This window comes from Prorops nasuta, unplaced genomic scaffold (assembly GCF_024137725.1).
Source record: "Prorops nasuta isolate Cenicafe-Biocafe unplaced genomic scaffold, Cenicafe_Pnas_1.2 PNAS00006, whole genome shotgun sequence".
In the NCBI taxonomy this organism is placed as follows: domain Eukaryota; kingdom Metazoa; phylum Arthropoda; class Insecta; order Hymenoptera; family Bethylidae; genus Prorops; species Prorops nasuta.
The window spans coordinates 8,607,869-8,634,543 of record NW_027116803.1 but is presented as its reverse complement, the minus strand read 5'-3'; the positions used below and the strand labels follow the sequence as shown (position 1 = coordinate 8,634,543).

Here is a 26,675-nt window from a genome sequence, read left to right as displayed (position 1 = left end):
TTATTATGATAAAAAGCGGTGCTGTATTTCGAAATCGGTCAGTTTTTACGTGGGACCCTTAAAAATTCAATTCTAAGCCTATACTTTATTAAGGAGCAAATAGCCGAGTGGTTTAAATGCTGGACTAGTATTAACAGGATCCTAGGTTCGAATCCCATCAGAGGTTGTGGTTTTTTCTCAAGGAAAAATTATATAGTTCAGTTAGAAGGTAAGTTGTGACTATATACAGGGTGTCCGGTTAGCTATGGCCAATCCGGGATATTCGGATAGAGGGTAAAATTTCGAGTAAAAAAGTTCGAGACACTTTTTGGCTAGCACCCTTAATTAAAAAGTTATTAGCGATTAAAGATCCTCAGTTTTAATTGGATTTGCATAGACGGAGGATTCTATTGGTCGCATTGTTAGCCCATAAAAGCTAAGATTCAGTAAAAGTTAATACTAATGTAAACACACGGGCAGTGGACACACCCACTTGAGCCTGTGGTAGTGACCGAAAGCCGAGCGACCGAGTCTCGAGAGCGAGCGTCATAAAAACAATGAAAACATAAACACTCTTGACAATAGTCGCAAGCTAAAATTTAAACTTTTGTAATTTTCAAGTAAGAAGTTAATAATTATCATTTTTGAATTGTATGTATTTTTACGATGAAAATGAGTCCAAACACAATATAATTACGCCAATTTTAGAGTATAATTAACAGTTTCAATTAATTAATAAAGTCGCTAAAAAAGTCAATTATGTCGCGCTTGGACTTATTTTCACCATAAAAATATGAACAAATCAGAAATAAGAATTAGAAATTTGATAAAACACAATTGCAAAAGTTAAATTTCTTATAAATGTCTTAATTTCATTACCCCGGTTCCCTCTTTCCTCTGCCGATCAAGCGCGCAGAATTATCGAGCTCCCAAGGCTATTCATTCAACAATAGGCCTCGATTTAAAAAACAGAAAAACGTAAACACATTACATTAAACAAAGAGAAATTTAACTTTTGCAATTGTGTTTTATCAAATTTCTAATTCTTATTTCTGATTTGTTCATATTTTTATGGTGAAAATAAGTCCTAGCGCGATATAATTATGACTTTTTTAGCGACATTATTAATTAATTAAAACTGTTAATTATACTCTAAAATTGGTGTAATTATATTGTGTTTGGACTCATTTTCATCGTAAAAATACATTCAATTCAAAAATGATAATTATTAACTTCTTACTTGAAAATTACAAAAGTTTAAATTTTAGCTTGCGACTATTGTCAAGAGTGTTTATGTTTTCATTGTTTTTATGACGCTCGCTCTCGAGACTCGGTCGCTCGGCTTTCGGTCACTACCACAGGCTCAAGTGGGTGTGTCCACTGCCCTTGTGTTTGCATTAGTATTAACTTTTACTGAATCTTAGCGTTTATGGGCTAACAATGCGACCAATAGAATCCTCCGTCTAAGCAAATCCAATTAAAACTGAGGATCTTTAATCGCTAATAACTTTTTAATTAAGGGTGCTAGCGACAAAGTGTTTCGAACTTTTTTACTCGAAATTTTACCCTCTATCCGAATATCTCGGATTGGCCATAGTTAACCGGACACCTATATAATTATTTGAAGTGAATAATTATGAATTAAATTAAAACGAGAAATTTGAGGGAATTATATAATTTTGTTGTAAATATTTTTATGTAATTTTCATTAACTTATATTATTTAAGATTGACATTTATTTTATTCATTTATTAATAACCTGAAAAATTAAATATCTTTAATGAGAGATTCCCTATAGCCAAGCTCATTGCAATTGTCTCGAAACTAGCTCAGTAAGCAATCCTATGGAATATACCTTCTAGAGATACCACGTTAAAAAAAATATGCCTCCACAACTCTACTTCCATGGTGGTGTGGAAAAGAGTTTATTCTTTAAAGCACTTTTCACAAATACATTGAAAACATCAGGAGCTTAAGGTTTCAACATAAAACATAGTGAAGATGTGTATTTCATTCATTGAGCAAAACAAGTAGTTAAAATAATAAACTTTGATGCCCTCTATCTATGGTTCTATTTGACTAAAATCATATTTTAACTAGCTAGAATTATAGCTAATTAAATGCCCTATAAAAAATATTTGAAATTATTTTCGGTTAAAATAGCGGGATTCAAAATATTAAATTAAATAAGTTAAAATTACAACATTTGTATCCTTCTCTGCTGAATAACTTTTTAACCGATTCCGCTACAAACAATATTGTTGGATAATAGTTGTAGAGAATATTTTTCTGAGTAAAATAAAAAAAAAATTTATTCTGCGACGTATGGGAGTCGAAATATTTTTGGTTACCCCTTTTTCACCCCCTCCCCCCCCCCCCCCCCCCGCTGTAAGCACACCCCTTGTGAGTTCGAATTTTGTAAATTTTCACTCCTTACGATTTACTGCTTTAAAAAAATAAATAAAACTAAATTTAAGATTTTTTTATAATTATTTTTATAAATTTGATTGGACTACTCGCCGAGCTGGTTGAAAAGGATTTTTCCTCGACTCGCCGGCTAAACGAAGGTAAGATTGAGAACGAGTGAGAGGCCCAAGAAAACTATACCCCTCTCTCTCTCTCTCTCGCACTCACTGGTTACCGAAGGTGAACGAAGTGAAGCGGTGGAAGCCGAAACACGCACGCATCGAGGTAATGGTGCGTGCCTCACCGATAGACGAGGCTACCTGTGTGGCTGTGAGAAGCTGGTAGTCATGGTGGGAGGTAGTTTCGTAGGCATTCTGGTATCACTGCCGGCTGACCGTGTATTAGTGAGACTACGGTCGCGTGGTGGGGAGAGAATTCCGGCACGATCTAACAGCACTGATAAGGGGTATTGCCCTTCGTTCCTGGTAAGATTTGTGTCACATAAAATGCTCTATAGCTTGGCCTAATCATACAGAATAATATTTCCTTTAATCATTAGAGCGCTAAGCAGCTTGATAGTGCTACGGAGTCTAGCACCAGGGATATGACACTCCCGTATATTCTGATGGGATCAGGTTAGTTCCAGCAAATAGGTCGGGGGTTCAGATGGCGCCGCGGTCACCACGCTTAAACGCGTAGTACGCTGACGCAATAATTTGACTGGCTCAATTTTTTGCCGCGTGTTAGCACTTTCAGCTGCTACGATTTTATTCAGAATTTGAAAAATAAATTATGGATTGTAACAAGGCAAATGATATCGCCTTGTCACATAATATTTGTCTGATTTAAATCGCCGCGCGTAAGCGAGTTTACTCGCGATCCCGGGTGGCGGTGTTGTGCACGCGTGCACATCTGCCGCGCTCGCCTGAGCGAGTACAAATATTAGGCGGACACACGGAGAACACCTGTCATCTAGACTAGACGCATCTTTGAAAAGAATCTCAGGGAAGTTTTGCTCCGATTAGAACCCCATGTAAGTAGATCCCGGACGAGGGTTTGAGATACTAAGAAGGAAGGAGGGTGGACAGGAAATAGGGAACTGTCAGGAGGTTAATCAGGACTTCAACCCCATCCATGAATCCTAACCTAACAGTTGACTCTGCTATGCATGTCAGGCTTACACTTTGCTATTTCGTTTATTGCATGAAGGTAAGCATTGAAGACTTATAGTAGGACTCAACGTTTAGGTATTAATATTCCGTTATGATTAACTTGGTGGCTTCAGTCCTAGTAGGGTGTAGCAGGTCTACGTATGAAGTATTATTGAATCCAACTCCAACTATAGGAGATTATACAGAGCTTTTCCTTTTGCACTCATATAGTCTAGTATTTCCAATGAGGAAAGTGAACTATTATAGAGATAATTTTAATATTTGATTCCATAGCCTGTACGATAACAGGATTTAGGCTTTAGTGCCATTTATATATATTTTCTTCTTTTATTTACTTATATACTTGTACTTATTTTTGTTTTAATGAAGTACCTCCAGACTAGAAGTTGAAATTATATTCGGGTTAAAATAATGTTAATTAATTGGTGTAATAGCACACTCAACGGGGCATAAGAGACTCCATCAAGTAACCCTAGTCTATTAATCTCTTCCTAGTAATGAGTTATACACACTGATGGACCTGGCTACGCCTTGCTGACCTGGTGTTACCTTTTTGCTTGGCCTTTTATATTTTCTATAGGAATAGTACAGCAAGTAATTAGGTTCTTAAAGGGCTAGCTTTGAAATGACTGAGAGAATCTCCTGTCCAGCAATACACACTTTTATATGGACTGAGGGTAATCCGGTCACCATATACCTCCAATACTCTTTAATATTCATCAATATATATATTGTAGGAAATTTTACCCGAATCGGAGTGTCTACCGAATCCGTTTCCCGCAATTAGGATTAGAGTAGGAAAGAAAAAGATATCCGAGCTCAATTCGATCGAATGGGCACTTATGCCTTTTATTCACTTCCGCTTCATAGTAACCTTCATCGTCCTGATTATAAATATATATATGTTCACGCACTAGAGACGTTCTGCCTCGGCAACGGCTAGACCAAGAAGAAAGACAAGGATTTTATTATACTCTATCGTTACCTAATTAGTGGTCATGCGCATGATAATAAGTGGTGCCACCATGTGTGATACAAATATTCGGAGCGCCTTTACTTCGTATCGTACAATATATATTAGTGTGACCGTTAAAAAGGGAGTTCGCGAATTTTTTAATTCCACCACTCAAATTGGTTCTACATAAAATAACAAACATTTTCCCACCGCGAAAACCCTATTTTTTAAGGACAAATGGTGCCTGTAAGCTGGATGTTTTTTACATTTCATTAGCATTAGGGCAGTCAACAATTCCAAGTTATAATTATGTAATATTGTCCGAACATTCTTAATGATTTTTTATTTCCATCACAAAATAAGCTAGTTAAAAGGTGAATAAATAACTAAAAAATTCAATCAAAAGGTAAGTAAAAAGATCTAATTTTGTTCATTTTCGATATAAATAAAATACGAAGAAAATAAATGAAGTATCATTATGATTTCATAAGTTCTATTAGACAATAAATTGTTTCTTTTCTAACGTAATATTTGTAAATTATTCTCAGTAAAAATATACAAATTAAATGAAAACAAATGAAATTTAAAAATCTACATTCAGCGCTGCAGTTTATTTATAAAATAGTTACTAAAAATTGGTGGATATATTAAATACTGAACGAATCGATGAAAGAAATTCATTATGAAACACCCAAAAACCTAATTACCAATATTTTTCATAATATATGTGTGTAGAGAGACCTTAATATAATTTAAATTTGGAGAATTTCGAAAACAAATATTTTTCTCCTCGCCGATTTTTAAGGTCATGTTCATTAAAACATTGCAACAAGCCAGGGTAAAATTAAATGAGTTTCAATTTTTTTCCTTACATATACACTGCCGGTCAAAAGTTTAAGACCACTTGAGAAATTTGGCTCAAAAACAGTTACCTCTTTAAATGCCCATAACTTTTCAATGAGAAAAGATAGCAGAAAATTCAAAACACCATAAGAAAGGTGATGAAATTCTACATATGATGGAATTACTTTCATTCGCCAGAAGCTTATAATTTACGAATATCCATTAAATGAAATAGGTGTAAAATTTTTAATTTTTAATTTTTTGTTTCGCAAATTCAACTGCTTCTACCACTTACAAGAATTGTGGTACGTATCTGAAACTTTGGTGACATAAAGCTCAAAGTTTTAGCTTTAATTTGAGCCATCAAACGTAACGATATTCATCGTATTTCCTTATTTTCATAACGTTTTTCTGAGTAATGTCGAGAAAAATTGTTGACCGAAAAACAACTGCCCAAGCATTTAAGACAATTTCAGATCGAAGAATCCGTCGGTATTAACGACTTATTCTACTTATTCCATATTGCACTTTTATTCAATTAAAAGTAATATGATAATTGTAAATCTTCGAATTAATAAAATATATTTGGTTAATTATTACTCTACATTTGTTGATTTAATCTAAAATTGAATAGTGCTTTGTGTTAATTGAATAAAAGTGCAATATGGAATAAGTAGAATAAGTCGTTAATACCGACGGATTCTTCGATCTGAAATTGTCTTGAATGCTTGGGCAGTTGTTTTTCGGTCAACAATTTTTCTCGACATTACTCAGAAAAACGTTATGAAAATAAGGAAATACGATGAATATCGTTACGTTTGATGGCTCAAATTAAAGCTAAAACTTTGAGCTTTATGTCACCGAAGTTTCAGATACGTACCACAATTCTCGTAAGTGGTAGAAGCAGTTGAATTTGCGAAACAAAAAATTAAAAATTAAAAATTTTACACCTATTTCATTTAATGGATATTCGTAAATTATAAGCTTCTGGCGAATGAAAGTAATTCCATCATATGTAGAATTTCATCACCTTTCTTATGGTGTTTTGAATTTTCTGCTATCTTTTCTCATTGAAAAGTTATGGGCATTTAAAGAGGTAACTGTTTTTGAGCCAAATTTCTCAAGTGGTCTTAAACTTTTGACCGGCAGTGTAAATAGCAGGAGAGTGCGTTTCCATTATTATACAATTTTTAAAACGCGTCATATAACTGTGAGAAAATTATAACTTGGAATTGTAGAATATCCTAATGCTAATGAACTGCAAAAAACATCGAGCTTACAGGCACAATTTGTCCTTAAAAAATAGGGTTTTCGCGGTGGGAAAATGTTTGTTATTTTATTTAGAACCGATTTGAGGGTTAGAATCAAAAAAATTCGCAAACTCCCTTTTTAACGGTCTCCCTAGTGTATATTAATAGATATAAATATTACTCTATAATTGAGTATTACTTTTTAATGGATTTTGAAAAATACTCTGCACTAAAATAGCGAAGTACGAAAAAAATATAAAATATACATCGCTTCTGTTAAACGTGCAAAGTAAAACATGCATATCCTGAAGATTTTCTTTTCCTAAAACGCTTGTTTTCGAGATAATTACTTTAGACCCTTTAAAGTTAATTTACTCCGCTTTGAGCATCAAGAGAGAAAACAATAAAATTAATTTTTTGCGAGATAGAGCACGCAATTTACAATATTTTTATCAACCTTAGTAAGACTTGAAAGATTGTAATCAAGCATTATTCAATTAAACATGTCTTGACACCAATCCATTTAGTTATTTTGCTTACTTGGTACAACCGATAGCAGCAAAAATTCTCATTATATTTCCGTTCCATTAAAAACGCGAAGGCTATTAAAATAGTGGAAATAACTGCTTGGCTGACTTTCGCTCCTAACGAGTGTAATATATTACATTCATTTCCTAATTCTATTGTTAAATTTTTATTTATTAGCTTACCTATTATTTGCATACCAGATGAGAATCAAGAACATATAAACCAGAACAATAAGGGTCGTACCAGCAGTAAGGCCAATAATCCATGACTGTAACGCAAGACCGACTATAAAACCTATTAGCAACGAAATATGCATTACTATTAAAAAGAGTAGAGAAGAAAATTGAAAAACTGGATCTATCCATTGACGAGCAAAATTCTTCATTTCCTCTGTAAAAACCATTAAATTTTAAGGTTTGAAAATAGTTTGTGATGCCAGTTGTTACAATCAAATATTTTATATATATTAGGGTGATTCAAAAAAAGTCGAAAATTTTTTTTTTATATTTTATGCATTAAATTATAGAATTTTTCACCAAATTTGACTTCTGTAACTCAATTTTAAAAGGTGGCGCAATTCATTTCATTATAATTTTTTTACTGTAATATCTTTTTCGTCATAACCTATCATGAAATGCCTTTCGAATAAGTTTTATTTTTTGAATTATCCTTCAGTTATGAGATGAGGTTAATGAGTATTTTGAGTAGTATTCAGCGAATGTCCGCCTAACGGTGGCGAAGAGAGTTATGGAGCCAAAATAAAGTGCCAGGGCGAGACAGCATAATAGCCCATACCGTTCTTTCATGAGTTTCCTCGAAATCGTTACATTATTAATAACTAAATAATGATTATTGTGCGGTTAAATGCTTAAAAGAAACAATATGGTATTGATTTTGGGTGAATAGTGTAACTTCATGATAGGTTATGACGAAAAAGATATACAGTAAAAAAATTATAATGAAATGAATTGCGCCACCTTTTAAAGTTGAGTTACAGAGGTCAAATTTGGTGAAAAATTCTATTTTAATACATAAAATATAAAAATAAATGTACACTAAAAAAAATTTTTTTTTGCTTTTTTTTTAATCACCCTAATATATATATATAAATTACCTCTCAATTTATTTAATAAAAATGATTTTCCGGAACCCCATTTAGCGTAAAGACCAACTGTTATGGGAGTTGATAAAGATGGCTCACTTAAAATATCAGCCAACGCACTACTATATAGATCATATCCAAGCATATTTTCATTATCTTCATTGGTATTAAGACGACCTATATACATACCAAAAACCTTGTGAATTTCCAATTCATTAATGTAAAACTATACCTTTTTTACTGTATATAATAACCATTATACTCACGAGCACCAAATATTTGTCCTAGTATTGTCTTTGGATGATTCATATCAATGTTATAAGGAGTTTCGCCTTGTCTGTTTGGACGATAAAGTAACTGACTATTTTTCGGATTTCTCAATAATATTTCAACTATTGCCTTTGATCTCGCTCGCATTGCAATATGGAGGACAGTATCGCCCTTTTTATCCGTAGATGAAACTTTTGCTTTCTTATCCAATAGTAACTGTACTATTTCAGCATTCCGTGATCTCACTGCTCGTAACAAAGCTGTATCTCCATCCTTTGTTGCAATTTCTAAATCTGGGTTAGCGTTTAATAATAATTTTAAAATAGCAATATTTCCCTTTTCTACAGCTATATAACTCGCCGTCTTTTTATCCTGTAAACAGAAAATCATTTTATATTACTGTAATGACTTAATACATTCTAACCTAAAAATATGGACAGCTTCAAATAAATGAGATATAAATTACATGTAATAAAATCTTCCATATTCAGCATTTAGGGCCGAAAAGAATGTATCTCTTAACTCTATTTAGAGATACGGCAGTATCTCGACGACAAGTCCACTAACTTGCAGAAATAGCGTTCCTCTAGGATAAAATCACTAACCTTTAGCTAACCTTTAACTATTTATCATAAAGCTAAACCGCAAAGAAAATTATTTCTATCGTTCCTTCGTATTTTGCTTAAGTCTTACTCGTTTGAATGTTGGGGGGGGGGGGGGGCACTTTATTAATAGTTCATATGGTCTTTACGAAATGCATAAACATAAATGAAACGAAAGTGGAAAGTAGAAAGTAGAAAGAGAAAGAGAAAGAGAAAGAGACAGAGACAGAGAGAGAGAGAGAGAGAGAGAGAACAAGTCATAGAAAAAGATCGTATGACCTGGTGTAATCTCATGATTTTTTGATAATCCGATAAAAAAAAATGCCCGAATCTTATAATTATGGAGTGGGGATAATCGCGAACCACCGAAATTATCACCTCGCTACCGTATTCCCGTGTAAACTGCCGGTGTTAACAAGTCTGATCGATAGTGTGTTATCGATCCCACTGGATAGAGAGAAAAGGGCAAGATTTCTTCATTGACGTTCAACTCCTAACTTATGAGTGTTCTCCCCAGATTGGCCACTCTCAGTTAACCCGCCAATAGGCGCATGCTTTTTTTTTACGTAGATAGGCGCGTGGGGTGCCACGGACACCCCATTTGTTTTTCGTTATTAGACGTAAAATATTTACGAATTCAGATTTATTCTCAATAAATATCATCTATGTGACGTTCCCTTCGTATACGATAGCAGTTGCATGTCTTTAAGTTATTTATATTAATTAAACGCTAATACTTTTAAGTGATTGCACAAATTTTTCGCTAAGCTACCATTAGATTTCTATTCTTGGGGTGTTTTGGACACCCCGCGCGCCCATTGATGGGTTAAACATCATAATTCCTGCAGTAATATTTGGTATCGTTAGCATATAGTTTCTTTTTATCTCTCATTACCGTATCGATCCCGTATAGTTCTGACAAAGAAGTCTATAACGACTTACTATAAAATAATGCGTGTGAAATGTTAATCGTGGATATATCAAAGAAGCTGAAGTTGGCAACGATTTTCCAGCAGCGAGTTTCGGCAATATACAACCTGAACTTAGCGGGACACCCGGTATAAGATACACGTATTTCCACTTCCATCGATTATTATTACACATTTGCTGAGAATTGAATAAATATTTTCAATTGAAGGGCCTGGAAAGCATAACGCGACCCGCGCTCATGGTAGTCCAGCGTAGTACGGAATGAAGCGGAAACGTCTACTCACCGCAACGAATGTAATATTTCGAGTAAATTTCCAATATTTTCAAATCGCAATTTCTCAGTTAATAATAGTCAGATTTACTTCATTTTCGTGGCAAAATATTCGTGAATTTTCAGCACTTCTGACTATTCCATACATATCATCAATTTGTCAGAATACTTATTAATAAACAATAGATACATTTTACCCACCTTAGAGCTTAAAAACCAAATTATAAATTTCATGATTTTACAATCCATCCATTGCATCAAATTTATCTTATAAATCATTAAACATAATATATCTAATAGGTAGAAAATACAATGGATTGAACAATATTCTTGACAAATTTATTCAATGTTTATCAATAAATATTATGACAAATTGATGATATGTCTGGAATAATCCGAAGCGTTGAAAATTCACGAAAATTTTGCAACGAAAAAGAAGTCAATCCGACTATTATTAACAGAGAAATTGCAATTTGAACATATATTGGAAATTAACTCGAAATATTACATTCATTACGGTAAGTAGACGTTTCCCCTCCATTCCGTACTTAGCTGGGATACTTCGAGCACGAGTCGCGTTGTGCTTTCAATGCCTTCAATTATATACCATCTTCAACAGTATGAAATTCTGATTAAAATGGACATGGATTTCATGAAATATTTTAGGCCAATTAAAAGAATTTTCATTAACAGTAGATAAACTGTAAGGATTCTATGACCGGGTGGCGAGGGGGTCGTGGTTCCGCGGGGGAGGGGGGAGGGGAGATTTCCCCCATTCCTGGGTGGTGGGGGAAGAGGGGGGGGGGATTTCCCCATTCCTATGTGGTGGGGGAAGCTCGATGGTGAGGGAAAATTACGCACGTGACACCCTAACATCTCGGTGGTGAGGGGAGGTTACGCACCTAACACCTTAACATCTCGGTAGTGGGGGAAGGTTACGCACCTAACACCCTCTCGGTCACCGACACCGTCCTCGCTAACACCCCTCCCGGACCACCCAAACGTTCCAGCCCTCGACGCGAGAGATAGAGAGAACACACACATTTAAAATTAATATTATTTATTATTATTATTATTTTGAAAGGAATTTAGGGAACGGTTAATGGCTTAATTAAAAATACACACAGATTTTGGGAAGAAGCCTTTCGGCATAAAAAACCCACTTTATTTAAAATAAATATTTTACTTTTTCACTTCTCACGATCTTCAGTTCCTCCTTTTTTTTCTCACTCCTATTTTAAAGCTGTATAAACACATTCCGAATAAGTTTCTAACGATCTGCAGCGAGATAGCTGAGCTGTGCCTGCAAACTTCTTCGCGGGGTTCTACGTGTTGTTATTCCCGTTGCTGCTACTCGTACCATTTTCATTCGTTCTTCCATCTAGAATCAGAATGGTCCATTTCGCCTCTTCGAAATAAGATCTACCTCAGGCTCCATCTGCGCAGCTTGTGTTCCCGTGACGAAAGGCTCCGTTTGCGTAGCCACATTTCTCACCTGAGACATGTTTGAAAACATATTGTTACTTTTTTCGACATAGTAATAACTATTTTTTTTACAAAGCAAGTATACTTACAAAAATCACCACCTCTTCTTCCTCCATCTCCTCTGCTTCTTCTTCGAAGAAGAAGAAGTAGGAGGTACAGATGGAGTTTCATTCTCCTCCTTCTCTTGATTTATCATCACATTACACCAAGTAAATCAGGAAAGTAACGAATATTTAAATAAAGCAAACTTAAATGCTCCCAGAAATAAATTAAGTGCTAAATCCATCAATGCCAACGATCGATTAATTTTCTATGTTTTTTAATGTGTATTGAACTGTTGAAGGTTTGAGAACGGAATGCAGCTCCTCTGAAGAAATTCCGTCGAGAGAAAGTCTTTAACGGTTTTTAAAATATAAAGTTACTTGATAAGGAGTCCATTCTTTCTTAATCAAAAAAGATATACCCCCTGAATAATCCCCATATAGAGATATTTTTTTCCTATTGTCTTATACCTATAGGTCACAATCACAATGGAAATTCATCGTAAGTAAAAAAATCTTAGAAAATTACCCCTTCCGAACATTGAAATTAAATACGCTTAACATACGATAATATCGTTTATATAAAAAGGCAGTCTGTTAAACAAGAGCTGCATAGCACTACCACGAGTGCTAGACGTATTAAGAAAAATAAGTGTGAGTTTAAACGCATTAGAAAAAAGAATAAAAAATATAAGTGTATCAGAAAACTTGCTTTGTTTACATAAAAAAGGTAAGGATATATTTTACATTCGATTAGTGCATGCATTGTTTAAATGATTTTTTAACTCTAATAAGACTAATCATTTTTTTGTATAGAGACAATAAATGAATTTCAATAAAATCAATGCATTGGGAAGCGTTATTCCAAAAAATTTCGTGAAATTAGATAGTTTAACGGAAAATCAAGAGTACGAAATTTCCGAAGTGAAAAAAATTAAAACAAAATATGGAATTAAAATCATTGTAAAGCTGTCAACTGCCGATGGGATATTTTTACCTGGGAGAGTGGCCAAATTTGCGGAAGATACCGAGGAGCTGCAGCTGCTACAAAAGGCTGCAACAGCCAATAATTTGATAATGATATACAAAGGAGGAAAATATCATAACGTGGAATTTAAGACTAAAGTTTAAGAATAATTGATAGGTATTTTGTATCTATAAAAACAATAAATAAATTTGTTGTTTCTTATATATTTATTTAACAAAAAAATGTTTTATATATATATATATATATATATATATATAACTTACATTTCTAACAATATTTTTTTTTTTTAATTAAATCTCTAACAATATTCGTAAGAGGATTATATTGTACAATCTTATCGTGTATGATTAAACAATAGGCTGTAGTATTATCTGGAATGATTTCCATACACTCGATCTCGAGACTGACGTCGACCGTGCCGGTTTTTATGGACTCGTTCTGATGCGAGCAGTCGATGACGAAGAGCGGTCCGTACGTTAAAAAATCCGTATAGTCGAGCATGGGTCTCGCGAGTTTCTCACCAGCGTAATAGGAGGTGAAAAACTTTACATACATGTCGTAGAGGACGGAATAGCGGGATTTCGTAAAATCAATGTCGAGACGATCGTACGGATAAGATTCGGAATTCAGATAAAATTTGACATCGAGTACTTTGCAATGACTGAATTGAGCACATCCTCGTGCTGATTACTCTTTTTGTTTATTCTGAACGCTAGAATGACGTATCGCGGCTTCTCTAATTGCGTGGGCGCCTTCACGGGCCACGTGTGTCGCTGCGACTTGGGCAGAAGCGGATACTCATAAAGTTCCCAGGCGCGAAATGCGAGGGACAGACTCTTGTCCTGCTCGACGATACTTAGAAATTGGAGTTTCGTAATTTCGTTTAGGGTTACATGGGGTATTCTCCATTGCACTCGTAGCAGCTTGATCGACGAATTGGTGATTTTGCATGACTGATGAGTAAATGGCATTTGTATCGTCGTGCGCGCGAATGAGAACGGGTTCGTGACGCGCGTTTATGACGACTCGCCGATAATCCTCGCGGAATCCCAGCAGCATTTTCAAGGGAACGCAAAAGCTGAAATTCTTAACAGCCTCCTTGAGCCGGTCTTTGGCTGTTGTGACGAACCATCCGGAATGACGTAGGCTCGCGCTCTCCTCGGTGCTCAAGGAAACGAGATTCTTCAGAGTGCTGGTAATACCGACGTTTCTGCATCGGTCGATCTCGATACCGTTCAATTCATAACGAATCTCGTCGAAGAGAAAAGCCGCGGAATTGCAGTCGAGCGTAACTATATCCTCGTTGTTGGCGCTCGCATCACGCGTGCCCTCCACCAACTGACCCTCGACGTAGAGATAATTCTCGCACGGCAGGAGTATCAAATCTTGCTGCTGTATGAGAATGCGAATTTCGTCGCTGTTCGCGAACGAGGCGTTCGCATACAGATTGTTGGCATGCATCTCCATTTTGGTGATGCGATTGTCGTAGGTCAGCGGTGCGGTGACGTTCAAGGGATCTGCCATTCTTCCACTATGTTCTTCCACCTATTCTCTTGACGGTGAATCCCAATGATTGTAAAAATTCTATATTTCTTCTCGTCAGCAAGCTTCTCTTGTCACGATTCCTGCTTTCATTCTGAACTGGTGTATTCGGTTCCACCTTGGACGAACGACTAGCGAACGTTTCATCCAGTTTCACCGCTTTATAATCCTCGTTACTTTTGTAAATTAACATTTTTCTTAATGTGTAATCTTATTGTAATTTCTTCACGTCCAAAATCTACGAGACGATCGTCCTGATGGAGGATACGTAACGTGAGACGGTCGATTACTCTGACGATGACCGATAGATAAATGACGGTTTTCGGTGCCTCCGAGATTTTATAGCCCGGTGGTACGCTGGGAAAGAACTCGTGAATAATGTGTCGGGGTCTACGGTTGGTGTACGCACCACCCGCAATGTTGCACTCGATGCGTAGAATATTTGTTTTCACACTGTTCACGGTATCGTCAGATTCAGCCTGTGCGTTCGGTTCGATCACGCGATTCGACGAGAAGCCCAGTAGTGAGCCAATGGAATTTGGTTTTCCAAAGTCAATCGAATATTTAAACAATATTTCACTCTTCAGTGTATTATTATTCGCTCGTAGAAGAATAACGCTGTTAATGTCGTCTTTAATTTCGTGTCTCACAGAAATTTGAGACTGCAAAAACTCCATTATTGCGCGCAATTCGTAACAGCCTTTGGGTATCGTCAGTACCTTATCGATATCGTAGTAAAACTTATTATTCGTTTCGTCCACATTGGCTATCGAGTTGAACGTTTGCATGTCCACGAGACCGATCTCGTAGCGATCGTCTTGCAGATAGATTGGAGGAAAGAAATCTGAATTTAATACTGATTTACAATCCGATAATGTCACGGTGAAAGACATTTTTTTTTTCAAAGTATCTGTTCTCGCAAGAATTTTTCGCACAACTGACCACAATTGCTTTTATCGTACGATTGATATAGATCATGATTGTAGTAGATTGTAACGTTAGGACCAAAGTAACGCACACATTCTTTCGGCGGTTTCAAATTTCCAAAGGAATCAAAATATACGACGATGTCGTTACGCTTGACGGTATGCTACCCAGTGGGTACCAGGGCCGCATTGATCGTCCAGATTCATGATCGCGCACTCATTGCACAACGGCCCGTCTACCGGCAGAGATGTGCGCATAAAGACTCCACGGAAATATGGTATGTGTCGGCAGATGCGTGCCAATTGTATGTTACTAGTAGCACCAAAATCTGGGAGAGCTTGTACAGTGTGACGAAATTTCCCCTCATTCATTTTCTTCCCGCTCCTCTTCTCCGATCGTTTTTTTTTTGTTGTTTTTTTCTACCTCTACGATTCCCCCCTCCAACGATTCGCTTGTACGGTTTCAGATAAAAACCTCGACCTCTCTCGCGCTTTGCCGACGCTTCCATCGCGCGATTGTGACGTTGCATTTCCTGTAACCGTTCTCTCTCAGCTTTTGCACGGTTTACAGCCCTCGCTATACCCGATGCTCCATCTGCCAGTGCTCCGACTGCACCTAGCAGTGGGAGTATAGATATTATACCGCCCCGTTTCCTCGGTTCTCGAATTCTTCTTTTCCTCGTAGTAGTAGTACCAATTTTTTTCTTGTTGTTTTTTTTTAGCCGCTACTGCTTTCTTCATCCCGACAATATTATGTAATCCCAAGCCAAGTTAACGCTTAGCATTCATAGATGCCCATACGGCTGTGGCGACCGCGCGTTCACCCAAGGTCGCGTCACTTGCGGTAATACGTTCACGCGCTTTCCTCGCTAGCACTTTATCGGCCTGATGACCCTCCGGTAGATCCTCGTTGTACCAATATGCGATGTCGTGATCGAGACAGGCCTCGTCCACCGGATTTATACCACGATCGTCGCGCTCCAATCTTTCGCGAATTCGAGTACCGGGCCCGCAATAATTGTAACCGGGTAAGTGCAGCTCAAATGGCAATTTTTTAAAGACTTTATTGAAGAACGATCCAGACATTTAGAGCAACTGCTTTATTTTCTCTCTCTCTCTCTCTCTCTCTTCTTGTTGACAAACGTAACAGTCTTTCATCCGTCTCGGTGGTCCGTCGTGGTGAGCAGTATTAGGTAGATTGTAGTGTTGCAAACAATATTGATAATGCAGCACATCCGAGTCCGCGCGAATGTGCTGAGGTAATCTTTCCCACACACTAGCGATACTATCTGGAAAGTACTTAAGCAATACGATCTTCGGTATGTGTTCGAGCTGGTGATTCGTCAAGTTCTGCAGGGAATCGACGACTACCATGAAAGCCATCATAATGACAACTGCCTGATTAGTTTCGTAATTCGCGAAATATAAATGGAAGATACAGCTGTTCCCGAAAGTTAAAAGCGAGGATGCATTTCGTGAAGCATGTGCCGAATATTCGCGTGTAAAATTTGGATAGTCATGCTCACAATGCTACCACGAAAATAAAAAAATGTCACGGATCGCTATTACCAACTACGATACGCTGCATAGTTTGCGGTCCGTCGAATTGCGGTAAGTCAAACGTGCTGCTGAGTCTCATAGAGAGTCCGCACGGTGTGAGATTAGAAAACCTGTACGTCTACACGAAATCGATGCAGCAACCGAAGTATCGATATCTGGAACAGCTTCTGCAAGGCACGGAGGAAATTGGTTACTTTCAATTTTCAAACAATTGCGAGGTTGTGAACGTCGCGGATGCAAAGCCGAATTCAATTTTCATATTGGACGATGTGGCCAACGACAAGCAGAACAATATAAGGGACTACTTTTGCATGGGTAAACATTCCAACATCGATTGCTTCTATCTCTGTCAGACTTATGCGAAAATCCCAAAGCATCTGATACGAGATAATGCAAATTTGCTAATAACATTTAAGCAAGATGGAACTAATCTGAAGCATATTTTTAACGATCACGTCAACAGTGATATGTCGTATGAGAAATTTCTCAAATTGTGTTCGACCTGTTGGAGTCGCGATTACGGTTTCTTAGTAATAGACAAGGATAGCTCTCTGAAGAACGGTCGATATCGCAAAGGTTTCAACGAGTATGCCACAATCGAGTGAACAAAGTGCAGACTTGAGTGGTAATAGTGTTAGTTTTGATCGACGAACAGGTCAGTTGATGATAGGATCTGTTAAGAAACCGCGTCAGTTTGATCGGTTGATAATCGAGTGAACGAAGTGCAGACATGAGTGCAAGTTTATCGACGAACAAGTCGGTTGATGATCGGATCTGTTAAAAACCGTGTCAGTTAGATCGGTTTATAACTGTTTAAAAAAAAAACAGGTCGGGGAAAGCTGTTGTATATCCCCCCCCCCCCCAAACAGCATCGCGATGGATGAAAAATCGCTTCTGAAGAGGATCGCCAAGATGAACGAGGTCATTCGCGACAAGTATCGTGCCTTGAAATCGGAGAAGGCGATAATGGAGAGCAATTTGAATCAGACATTCAAGCCGATAGTCGATCCATTGAAGAAACTCGTTTCGCAAACAGAGGATAGTGATAACACAAATAATAATAATAATTCATTTGTCAAATACAACGATAAATTAAGAAAGAGAGCCTTCTTCACATAGACACCGCATCGAGTTGCTAAAAGAGCAAAGAAACTTAGTAGTAGTGATGAAACTATTACGAATCCATCGGATTTCATGACCGACGACGAGTCTTCTATAACCGATCAATCGTCGCCTGATCGTGATACACTGCCGGATTCAAAAAAGAGTTTGCTAGATAAATTAAATATTGATGAAAAGGAACCAGGCTTGTTACAATATGCCTTCAACATAATCGATTACATCCGATCCCTGCCAAGTATATTAAATTACTTCTGACCGATAGTTAAAACTTGATTGATCGTGCTTTTGGACCTCGTTATGAAAAAGAACAACTGACGCTTGGTAGATGTAAATTTGATATTAGTCATGTGAAGGAGATATTATTCTCGATAAGACGCTATACACCGGTATAGTAGGTACTTATGAACTAGTTTTCATGAGAGAACCCAATCGAGCTATTATAAAACCAGACGATTTGGAACAATACAAGAGTATTCTCAATCAAACTAAGGTGCATAAACTGTTAAACGATAGTCTAAAACAAACCAAGGGTAATAAAGGTGTAAAATATACAGAAATTATGAAACCATCGCTATTGGGAAAACCAATGTTACCGCCTAATCGGTTACCATCAACATCAGGCGCAAGAAAATCGTCAAAACATCTGACGCAAGTAAACCGTCACCATCAGGCGCAAGTAAATCGTCAATATCAGGCGCAAGTAAAGCGTCAACATCATCATCAAACAAAAAAGGGGTAAAGGTCTTATGCGTGTCACCGAAGGACCAATCAACTAAGTACATTGGAACGATCCGAATGAATTGATCGAACGTTTGAGATTTTTGATCGCATCGGTGGCTGCCGGTAATACGAGTCATCACAACGAGATACAGTCGATAATCGAAGAGTTGCGCTAATGTAGCATAGACGGTAAGGTTGCCGTTTGCCACACGGCGGGCTCGTGTTCGAGTCTTGGCGAAGTTTAAAATTTTTCAATTTTTTTTCATTACACATAGAATTTTTTTTAATAACCATTAACTTATTGGACTCAATAATAAATACAAAAAATGTATTTTTTAGCAGATTAATATAAAAACAGTGAGTTTATTGTACCTCAACTTATTATTTGATATAATTAGAACGCATTTTATGTATTTATTACCAAATCTTATTAATTAATGGCTACATATAAGCATTTTATAAAAATTAAAAAATAATGAGGAAAAGGATTTTGATTTGCTTCGAGTTTTTGGTAAACGCTACATCACTTTACACGGATGACATATAAAAATGTGTTGATTAGCGGTAGTCGCTCTTCTTCTAAAGCTGAAGTTGCCCGAAATTCTGAAAGCTCTAAAATGGTGAGTTTATTGAAATTGAGTTTTACCCTATGATATTGAAAAATCTGACTTTATGCAAATATTCAGAGGCAAATAACTGAATTTCTCGTATTTCTCGGATGATTCTTCGGACATAACTGAAATTGCAAAAAATTCAAACCGAAAGCGCCTACGATACTCCAATTTTGTAGAAAATCAATTTGAAATTGGACAAGTTTAGCCATTTCTGGTCATTATTTTGTAGCATAGCTTAGAATCCCCAATTTTGATTCCCACATAATTTATTGATAATTAACAGCATCTATTTGTGTTTATTCGGACATACTATACCAGATTATAGCCGAAGAAACATCCGAGAAGCATGAGAAATTGAGTTATTTGCTTCTCAATGCAGAGATAAAGTCAGATTTATCAATATCATAGCGTAAAACTCAATTTCAATAAACTTTTATTTTAAGTACATTCTGGAGCAATAATTATTTAGTTATCAACAATTATATATGAATTTGCAAAAGTTTCAAGGTGGAAGTACCTTCTATACTCAAATTTTGCATAAAAAAATTTGAAAATAGTTGGTTTGAGCTATTTCTTCACATTATTTCACATTGTGATATATTAAGTCCTATTTTTATTTCCTATTATTATTTTTGCATATATTTTAGGATATTTCAGTTCGCTTAGGTGTTCTATACTGGAAAATAACCGAAGAAACTTCCGAAAAGCCTCACATTTTCTGTTATTAGGCTCTTATCATAGAAATTAGGTCAGATTTTTGCATTTCATAGTAAACATTAATGAATTTGGTCATATTTACAAATCCGAATTGCTATCGGTGCAGTGATATTGTAAGAGAATGGTCGAGTTTTTACCTAATTTTTAACCATTTTTTCATATTGATCAATCTGTAATGTATTTTCGTATAATTTTTTTTTATTTAATGAATTTTAAATGTCACACTTCAGTAATCATTTTGTGCAATATAACAAGGATTTTTTCTTTCAATTACTGTCACGGATAATATTATTTATTTGTTACTTTTATTTTTTTTTTCATAATAATTTTTTACCATTTTCAGAATAATTGTTAAATTGTAATAACATTTAAAAATTTGCATGAATTACAATTGTCAAAAAGTAAATTTATTTTCCCATTGCATCGAGCCGGCCGATACCGTGGAAAGGAGTTTGGCGCGGCTCGTGGTCTAAACTTGGGAGAAATAGAGAGCGAAAGAGAGGTCCGAGAAAAGTATATTCATCCCTCTCGTACTCAGACCTCACCGGAGCTAACCGAACTTCAACGGCGAAAGCCGAGACACGCACGTATCGATATAGCTGTGTGCGTGACCAGCGAGCGGCAACAGTATTGGGGTTGGCTCACCGATGTACCGCTGGCACTGTGTGCGTGCTAGCTAGTGGCGGCGTGGTGGGGATACCGAATTCCCACAAGTTAATATCTCTGCCTCTAAGGGCTTACTTGGACTTTTGTGTCACCACTTTAAATAAGGTTTATATTAAATCAAAATCGTTTTATTTTCAATTTTTTAAAAATAATAACCTAAATATAAGCCTTTATCCTTAAGGGTACCGTTTTACCCCGGTCTCCCCTACTGTAGGAATTTTCAACTTAGTTTATGCTCAAGAATATGTGGTTAAAATGAAAAGCACATCGTTGCAGATACACACCCTGTATAATGAATTTCTTTGTACGTGAATAACTTAGTTATCATTGGAATAGTGACCGGAATTAGATACTGAACGGGTAACAAGTAACTGTTTTTTTTGTATTGATAGATGAACATTAACAACGTTATTAAACATATAAATTGGTAGCAGAAATTATATTAAATGTCGATGTATCATTCCCATTTTCCTATGATAAATTTATTTCCTAATATCTGCAGCTGTTACAATTTACTCATGTAACATCTCTTATATCAGTCTCCCTTACATTATTTTGTAAAGAAAATGATTTAACAAAGCTATTTTTTTGTGTGGAAATTTTCTTTTTGTAATTCCACCATCTATCACCAACTTTCAAGTTCGCATGAATTAATGGAGCATCTAGCATACAATATAAATTTTAAAGACAGAAAACTATCGCAGGTGAAATGACAAGTACGAAATTAATGAAGCCAATAATTTTACCTTTCCAGCGATATCAACATCAGCATATTTTTTCAACAGTGATTCAACTACTCTTTTATGGCCACCCTTAACGGCATGTATAAGATTTGTATCACCAGATCGATCTTGAATATTCACATAGGCACCGGCATTTAAAAGCGCATTGGCAATTTCATGATGTCCTTCTCGGCAAGCAATGGCCAATGCCGTACAACCGTCCTTATCAAGGGCGTTCACGTTTGGTTTATGCTCCAACAGTAATTGAACAGCTTCAACATGATTTCCCAATGTTGCCACAAGCAATGCAGTCCATGAATACTGTAACAGAATTTGTTTATAATTAACTATTTTATTTATTTAACTTATTGTCTAATTATTGTTTGAATTGTTTTTATATACCATGCCTGCAGTATCCACATTGGCCCCTGCTTTTAATAGAGTATCTACAATCTCCACGTTTCCCTTACGTGAAGCCCAAACAAGAGCCGTAGTTCCATACTATATATATATATAACAATATATTATTAAATAATATTATCATTAGACAATTATTTCACTGTACCTTATCCCCAACATTAATTTTTGCTCCATATGTAATTAAATCCTTAACAATATCAGGATAGCCTCTTCCGGAAGCCCATAACAATGATGATATGTGAAAATTTCCATGTGCATTTACATCTGCGCCACGCATTAAAAGTGCCGTCACAGTATCTGATCTACCTTTGTATGCTGCCCACATAAGTGCTGTCCATCCTCCCTGTTGAATCATACAATAGCATAAAGTAAATTTTGATAACAATTTTCAATATCAATCTGAGCACACTATAATCTCCCGTTAAATTTCCACCCCGCAGGATCTGCAACGAAAACTCACCGCGGATAGAGCAAACAATTAAATTACTCAGTTAACTCAGCTCACTCAGACCTTAACCAAAGACCATGACCATAGATTTCATAAGAAGGATTGGCTGATATTGTTAAATAAATATGACTAAGTTAACACGCTTTTCGTGAAATGGCATCTGTTTGAGATTCGAACACGTCATTTCGTTTGTTTTCGATGAATCGTTTGAATTTAAATCAAGGCATCAATTAGGAGGTTAAATGTAAAATTGGATTATCAAACGATGACAATTAGTTAGTTGTTAAAGGACGTTTGTAATGAGTGTTCGAAATATCTTTTTCTAATTTAGCATCTTTGTGATATTTTCATCTGCTATTTTGGAGTCATTTTCGGACTCCAGGAATATAGAGCCTCTTTCAGTGCCTCGAAGTTTGAGCGAACAAACTCACTTCTCTGGATTTAATCAGAATCATTGACAAACAAACATCGGTCTATTAAAAGCGATTTGGTCCCGGTAGAGGAATTAAATTTCGACTACATTTCCTTATCCTAAAATATATAGGGTGTCCGGTAATAGGGTGCCAAGCCGGAAACCCCAGATAGAGTGGCCGAATCTGAGGAGAAAACCCTTATAAATTTTTTTCCTAACACCATTAGTTAAAAAGTTATTAAGGGTAGAAATTAAGAATATTTTAGTCGTCCAGCATGAGGATCTAAAAGCCGGGGAATCGGATTGGTAGACAATTGACGCACCAATACTAATTAACGACTATATCATATTAGCATGTGAGTCAATTGAAGATCTGGCGATAAGAGAGTGAGTGTAAGGAGGCCGCAGATGGGAGGGGTTGTGGAGAAGTTAGTGAGACTGAGTGTGGAAAAACAATTGACCCGAAGCACTGAGTTTCGAGCATGGCTCAACAATATGCCGAAAGAATATAAACATGAATTACGTTTAATTGATTAATGACAATTAAAATACTTACAACTTTAGTTAAACGTATTCAAAAGGTTGACTAATGAATTGCAAGGATTTCGGCGATTAAAACGAGCCTAAACATGACGTACATACGATAGTTTTTAATTTAGTTACCTCGTAATTAGCTATAATTAGTCAATTCAATATCTGTCGCATTTACGTTGCATTTGGACTGAATTTTATCGTAAAAAGTAAATAAATTTTTACGATAAAAAAGAGTTTACAAACGGGATACAAATAAAACAGTTTTTAGGAAATATCTCAGGAACTAATTGTATCTACATTTAGTTACACTATTTGCAAAATATCTTTATTACAGGTTTCTTTTTGGCTATCATTTCCGCACCACCTTGCGGTAGATAGCATGGCGCGTTTTTTTTAAAGTGGTTTCCCCAATAGGCCTAATCCACTAAACCCTCCACACCTTAAGATAATTGTTCGAATTTCTTCCCTCTTTGCTGAGCGCAGAGTTCGGCTCTTCGAACAATGTCACGTGTTGCTCGGTGCACCATATCCGCCGACAATGTTTGAAAGCCTCGGTGATGGCTTCGCGAAATTCTATTTCAGAACGATCTCGCTTGTCCTCCACGAGACGCTTGATATGGCCCCATAAAAAAAAATCTAATGGCGTTAAATCTGGTGACCGAGCCGGCCAGGTGATTGGGCCACCACGGCCCATCCATCTGTCCGGAAAACGCTCATTTAATATTGTACGCACGTTCAAATGAAAATGCGCAGGAGCTCCATCGTGTTGGAAAATCATATTTTCCCGCACGAGGAGTGACACATTTTCAAGAAGCAAAGGTAATTGCTCCTCAAGGAAACGTACGTACTCAGTACCGATCAACCTAGATGGGAGAAAGAAAGGTCCAATCTGCTTAGCACTTGCACTTTTAAGATATTATCTTAAAAAAACAAAAAGCTTACAACTCTATCTCCGATAAGACCAGGCCACACATTGATGCTCCAACGGTACTGAAATGCACCAACTCTCACCGCGTGTGGATTCTCCTTTGCCTAATGGATGAAATATCTTGAGTTAAAAACGCCGTTCAGGGTAAACGTGGATTCGTCGGTCCACAATATTTGATCGGGAAACCCCTAATCTCTTCTGCATTGCGCCAGGAATCCTAAATAAAGAGAAAAAAGAAGGCAAACCAAATACAATACCCTTTTCTAATTTACAGACATTTGTTTAAAATTTAATAACCTTTCATTTACAGAAAATTACCCTGAGTTGATAATCTCTAAGCAGTAGCATGTGCACTCTTTAGAGATGGAAGGGATGCAGGCTATTTTTGTGGAGTATTTTTCAAACGTCCATTGCACTAACAATGCACTCTCGCGATAGCGTACAAATGCTGGTTCGCGGATTTTCCTCCACCCGTTGCATCACTTTTCGCACTATTTTCTTTTTTCTTACGCGCACTCTTTTTGAAAGGTCCACTTTTCTTGTGGCCTTGAACCGTTTGTCTACACGTAGAAGTGGCTTGCAATCTGGATGTCGTCGCATCTGAAATATCTGCCGATAAATTTTCGCGGTTTTCCGCGCACTTTGCTTACTTCTCTGTATGCAAAAATCATGTTCACATATTTCTATTTTTTAAACCCGATAGCTTTAATTTTGCTGCTGGACTAATACAGACCGAGAAGATTGTTAAGATTTGTATACGAATCACAACAATTTTCGGTTTAGTATCAAAGTTTGTTACTGAAAGCGTATACGTTAAGCGGTGTCTTTCATTCTTTCTATTAAATTGAAAGCATAGCCGCCAAAGCCACCGCTTAACGTATACGCTTTCAATAACAAACTTTGATACTAAACCGAAAATTGTTGTAATTCGTATACAAATCTTAACAATCTTCTTAGTCTGTACTAGTCCAGCAGCACGGTTAGAGCTATGGATTTTACAAAACAGGAATATGTTGATATGGTTTTTGCATATGGAGAAGGCAAGCATAGTGCGCGGAAAGCCGCGGAAATTTACCGACAGAAGTTTCCGATGCGACGGCATCCGGACCACAAGGCCATTTTACGCGTAGTGAAGCGGTTCAAGGCCACAGGAAACGTGGACCTATCAAAAAGAGTGCGCGCAAGAAAAGAACAGATTGTGCAAAAAGTGCTGCAACGGGTGGAGGAAAATCCACGAACCAGCATTCGTACGCTGTCGCGAGAGTGCAACGTTAGTAGAACAGTGGTTTGCAGAATACTGCAGCAAAATAGCCTGCATCCCTTCCATCTGCAACGAGTGCATCAGTTACTGCCCAGAGATTATCAACCCAGGGTAAATTTTTGTGAAGGTAAGGTGATTAAATTTTAACCAAATGTTTGTAAACTAGAAAAGGGTATTGCATTTGGTTTGCCTTCTTTTTTCTCTTTATTTAGGATTCCTGGCGCAATGGAGAAGGGATCAACGGTTTCCTGATAGAATATTGTGGGCCGACGAGTCAACGTTTACGCCGAATGGCGTTTTTAATTCCAGAAACTTCGTCCACTGGGCAAAAGAGAATTCACACGTGATGAGGATTGGTGCATTTCATTACCGTTGGAGCATCAATGTGTGGGCTGGTCTTATCGGAGTTAGAGTTGTAAGCTTTTTGTCTTTTTAAGATAATATCTCAAAAGTGCAAGTGCTAATTATTTTGCAGATTGGACCTTTCTTTCTCCCATCTAGGTTCAACGGTACTGAGTACGTACGTTTCCTTGAGGAGCAATTACCTTTGCTTCTTGAAAATGTGTCACTCCTCGTGCGGGAAAATATGATTTTCCAACACGATGGAGCTCCTGCGCATTTTCATTTGAACGTGCGTACAATATTAAATGAGCGTTTTCCGGACAGATGGATGGGCCGTGGTGGCCCAATCACCTGGCCGGCTCGGTCACCAGATTTAACGCCATTAGATTTTTTTTTATGGGGCCATATCAAGCGTCTCGTGGAGGACAAGCGAGATCGTTCTGAAATAGAATTTCGCGAAGCCATCACCGAGGCTTTCAAACATTGTCGGCGGATATGGTGCACCGAGCAACACGTTACATTGTTCGAAGAGCCGAACTCTGCGCTCAGCAAAGAGGGAAGAAATTCGAACAATTATCTTAAGGTGTGGAGGGTTTAGTGGATTAGGCCTATTGGGGAAACCACTTTAAAAAAAACGCGCCATGCTATCTACCGCAAGGTGGTGCGGAAATGATAGCTTATTATAATGGACAGAGAGAGAGAGAGAGACGTACATAGTACGTATCATAACAGTCGACCATCCTCCCCCCCCCTCCGAAGGGGGTCCATAGTCCAAACACTTGCCTGGGCTTGGAAGTGAAGTGGGAGGGGAGGGGTCTGAAAGTCGACGGCCGTCCACCACAGGCTAGGCTAGCCTAAGCGCTATCCCCACTCTCCGCCAATTACCGGCATTCTCCCCACCCAGTCGATTTTAGTATGA

At 37.1% G+C, this 26,675-nt stretch overlaps 1 protein-coding gene across 3 annotated transcripts in view; it reads right to left on the bottom strand.

Annotated features, from left to right (window-relative positions):
• Positions 1-26,675, bottom strand: part of Arms (Ankyrin repeat-rich membrane spanning) — a 295,457-nt gene that overhangs the window by 96,468 nt on the left and 172,314 nt on the right. For 2 of the 3 annotated variants that reach the window (XM_066729126.1, XM_066729124.1), the window contains 6 exons: positions 21,977-22,174; positions 21,814-21,912; positions 21,436-21,732; positions 8,502-8,877; positions 8,248-8,412; positions 7,316-7,523 (listed from right to left, as the gene is read on the bottom strand). In XM_066729126.1, the coding sequence (XP_066585223.1) occupies positions 7,316-7,523; positions 8,248-8,412; positions 8,502-8,877; positions 21,436-21,732; positions 21,814-21,912; positions 21,977-22,174 (1,343 nt within the window). The remainder of the gene's footprint in view (positions 1-7,315; positions 7,524-8,247; positions 8,413-8,501; positions 8,878-21,435; positions 21,733-21,813; positions 21,913-21,976; positions 22,175-26,675) is intronic. The other variant, XM_066729125.1, reaches the window with a different exon arrangement.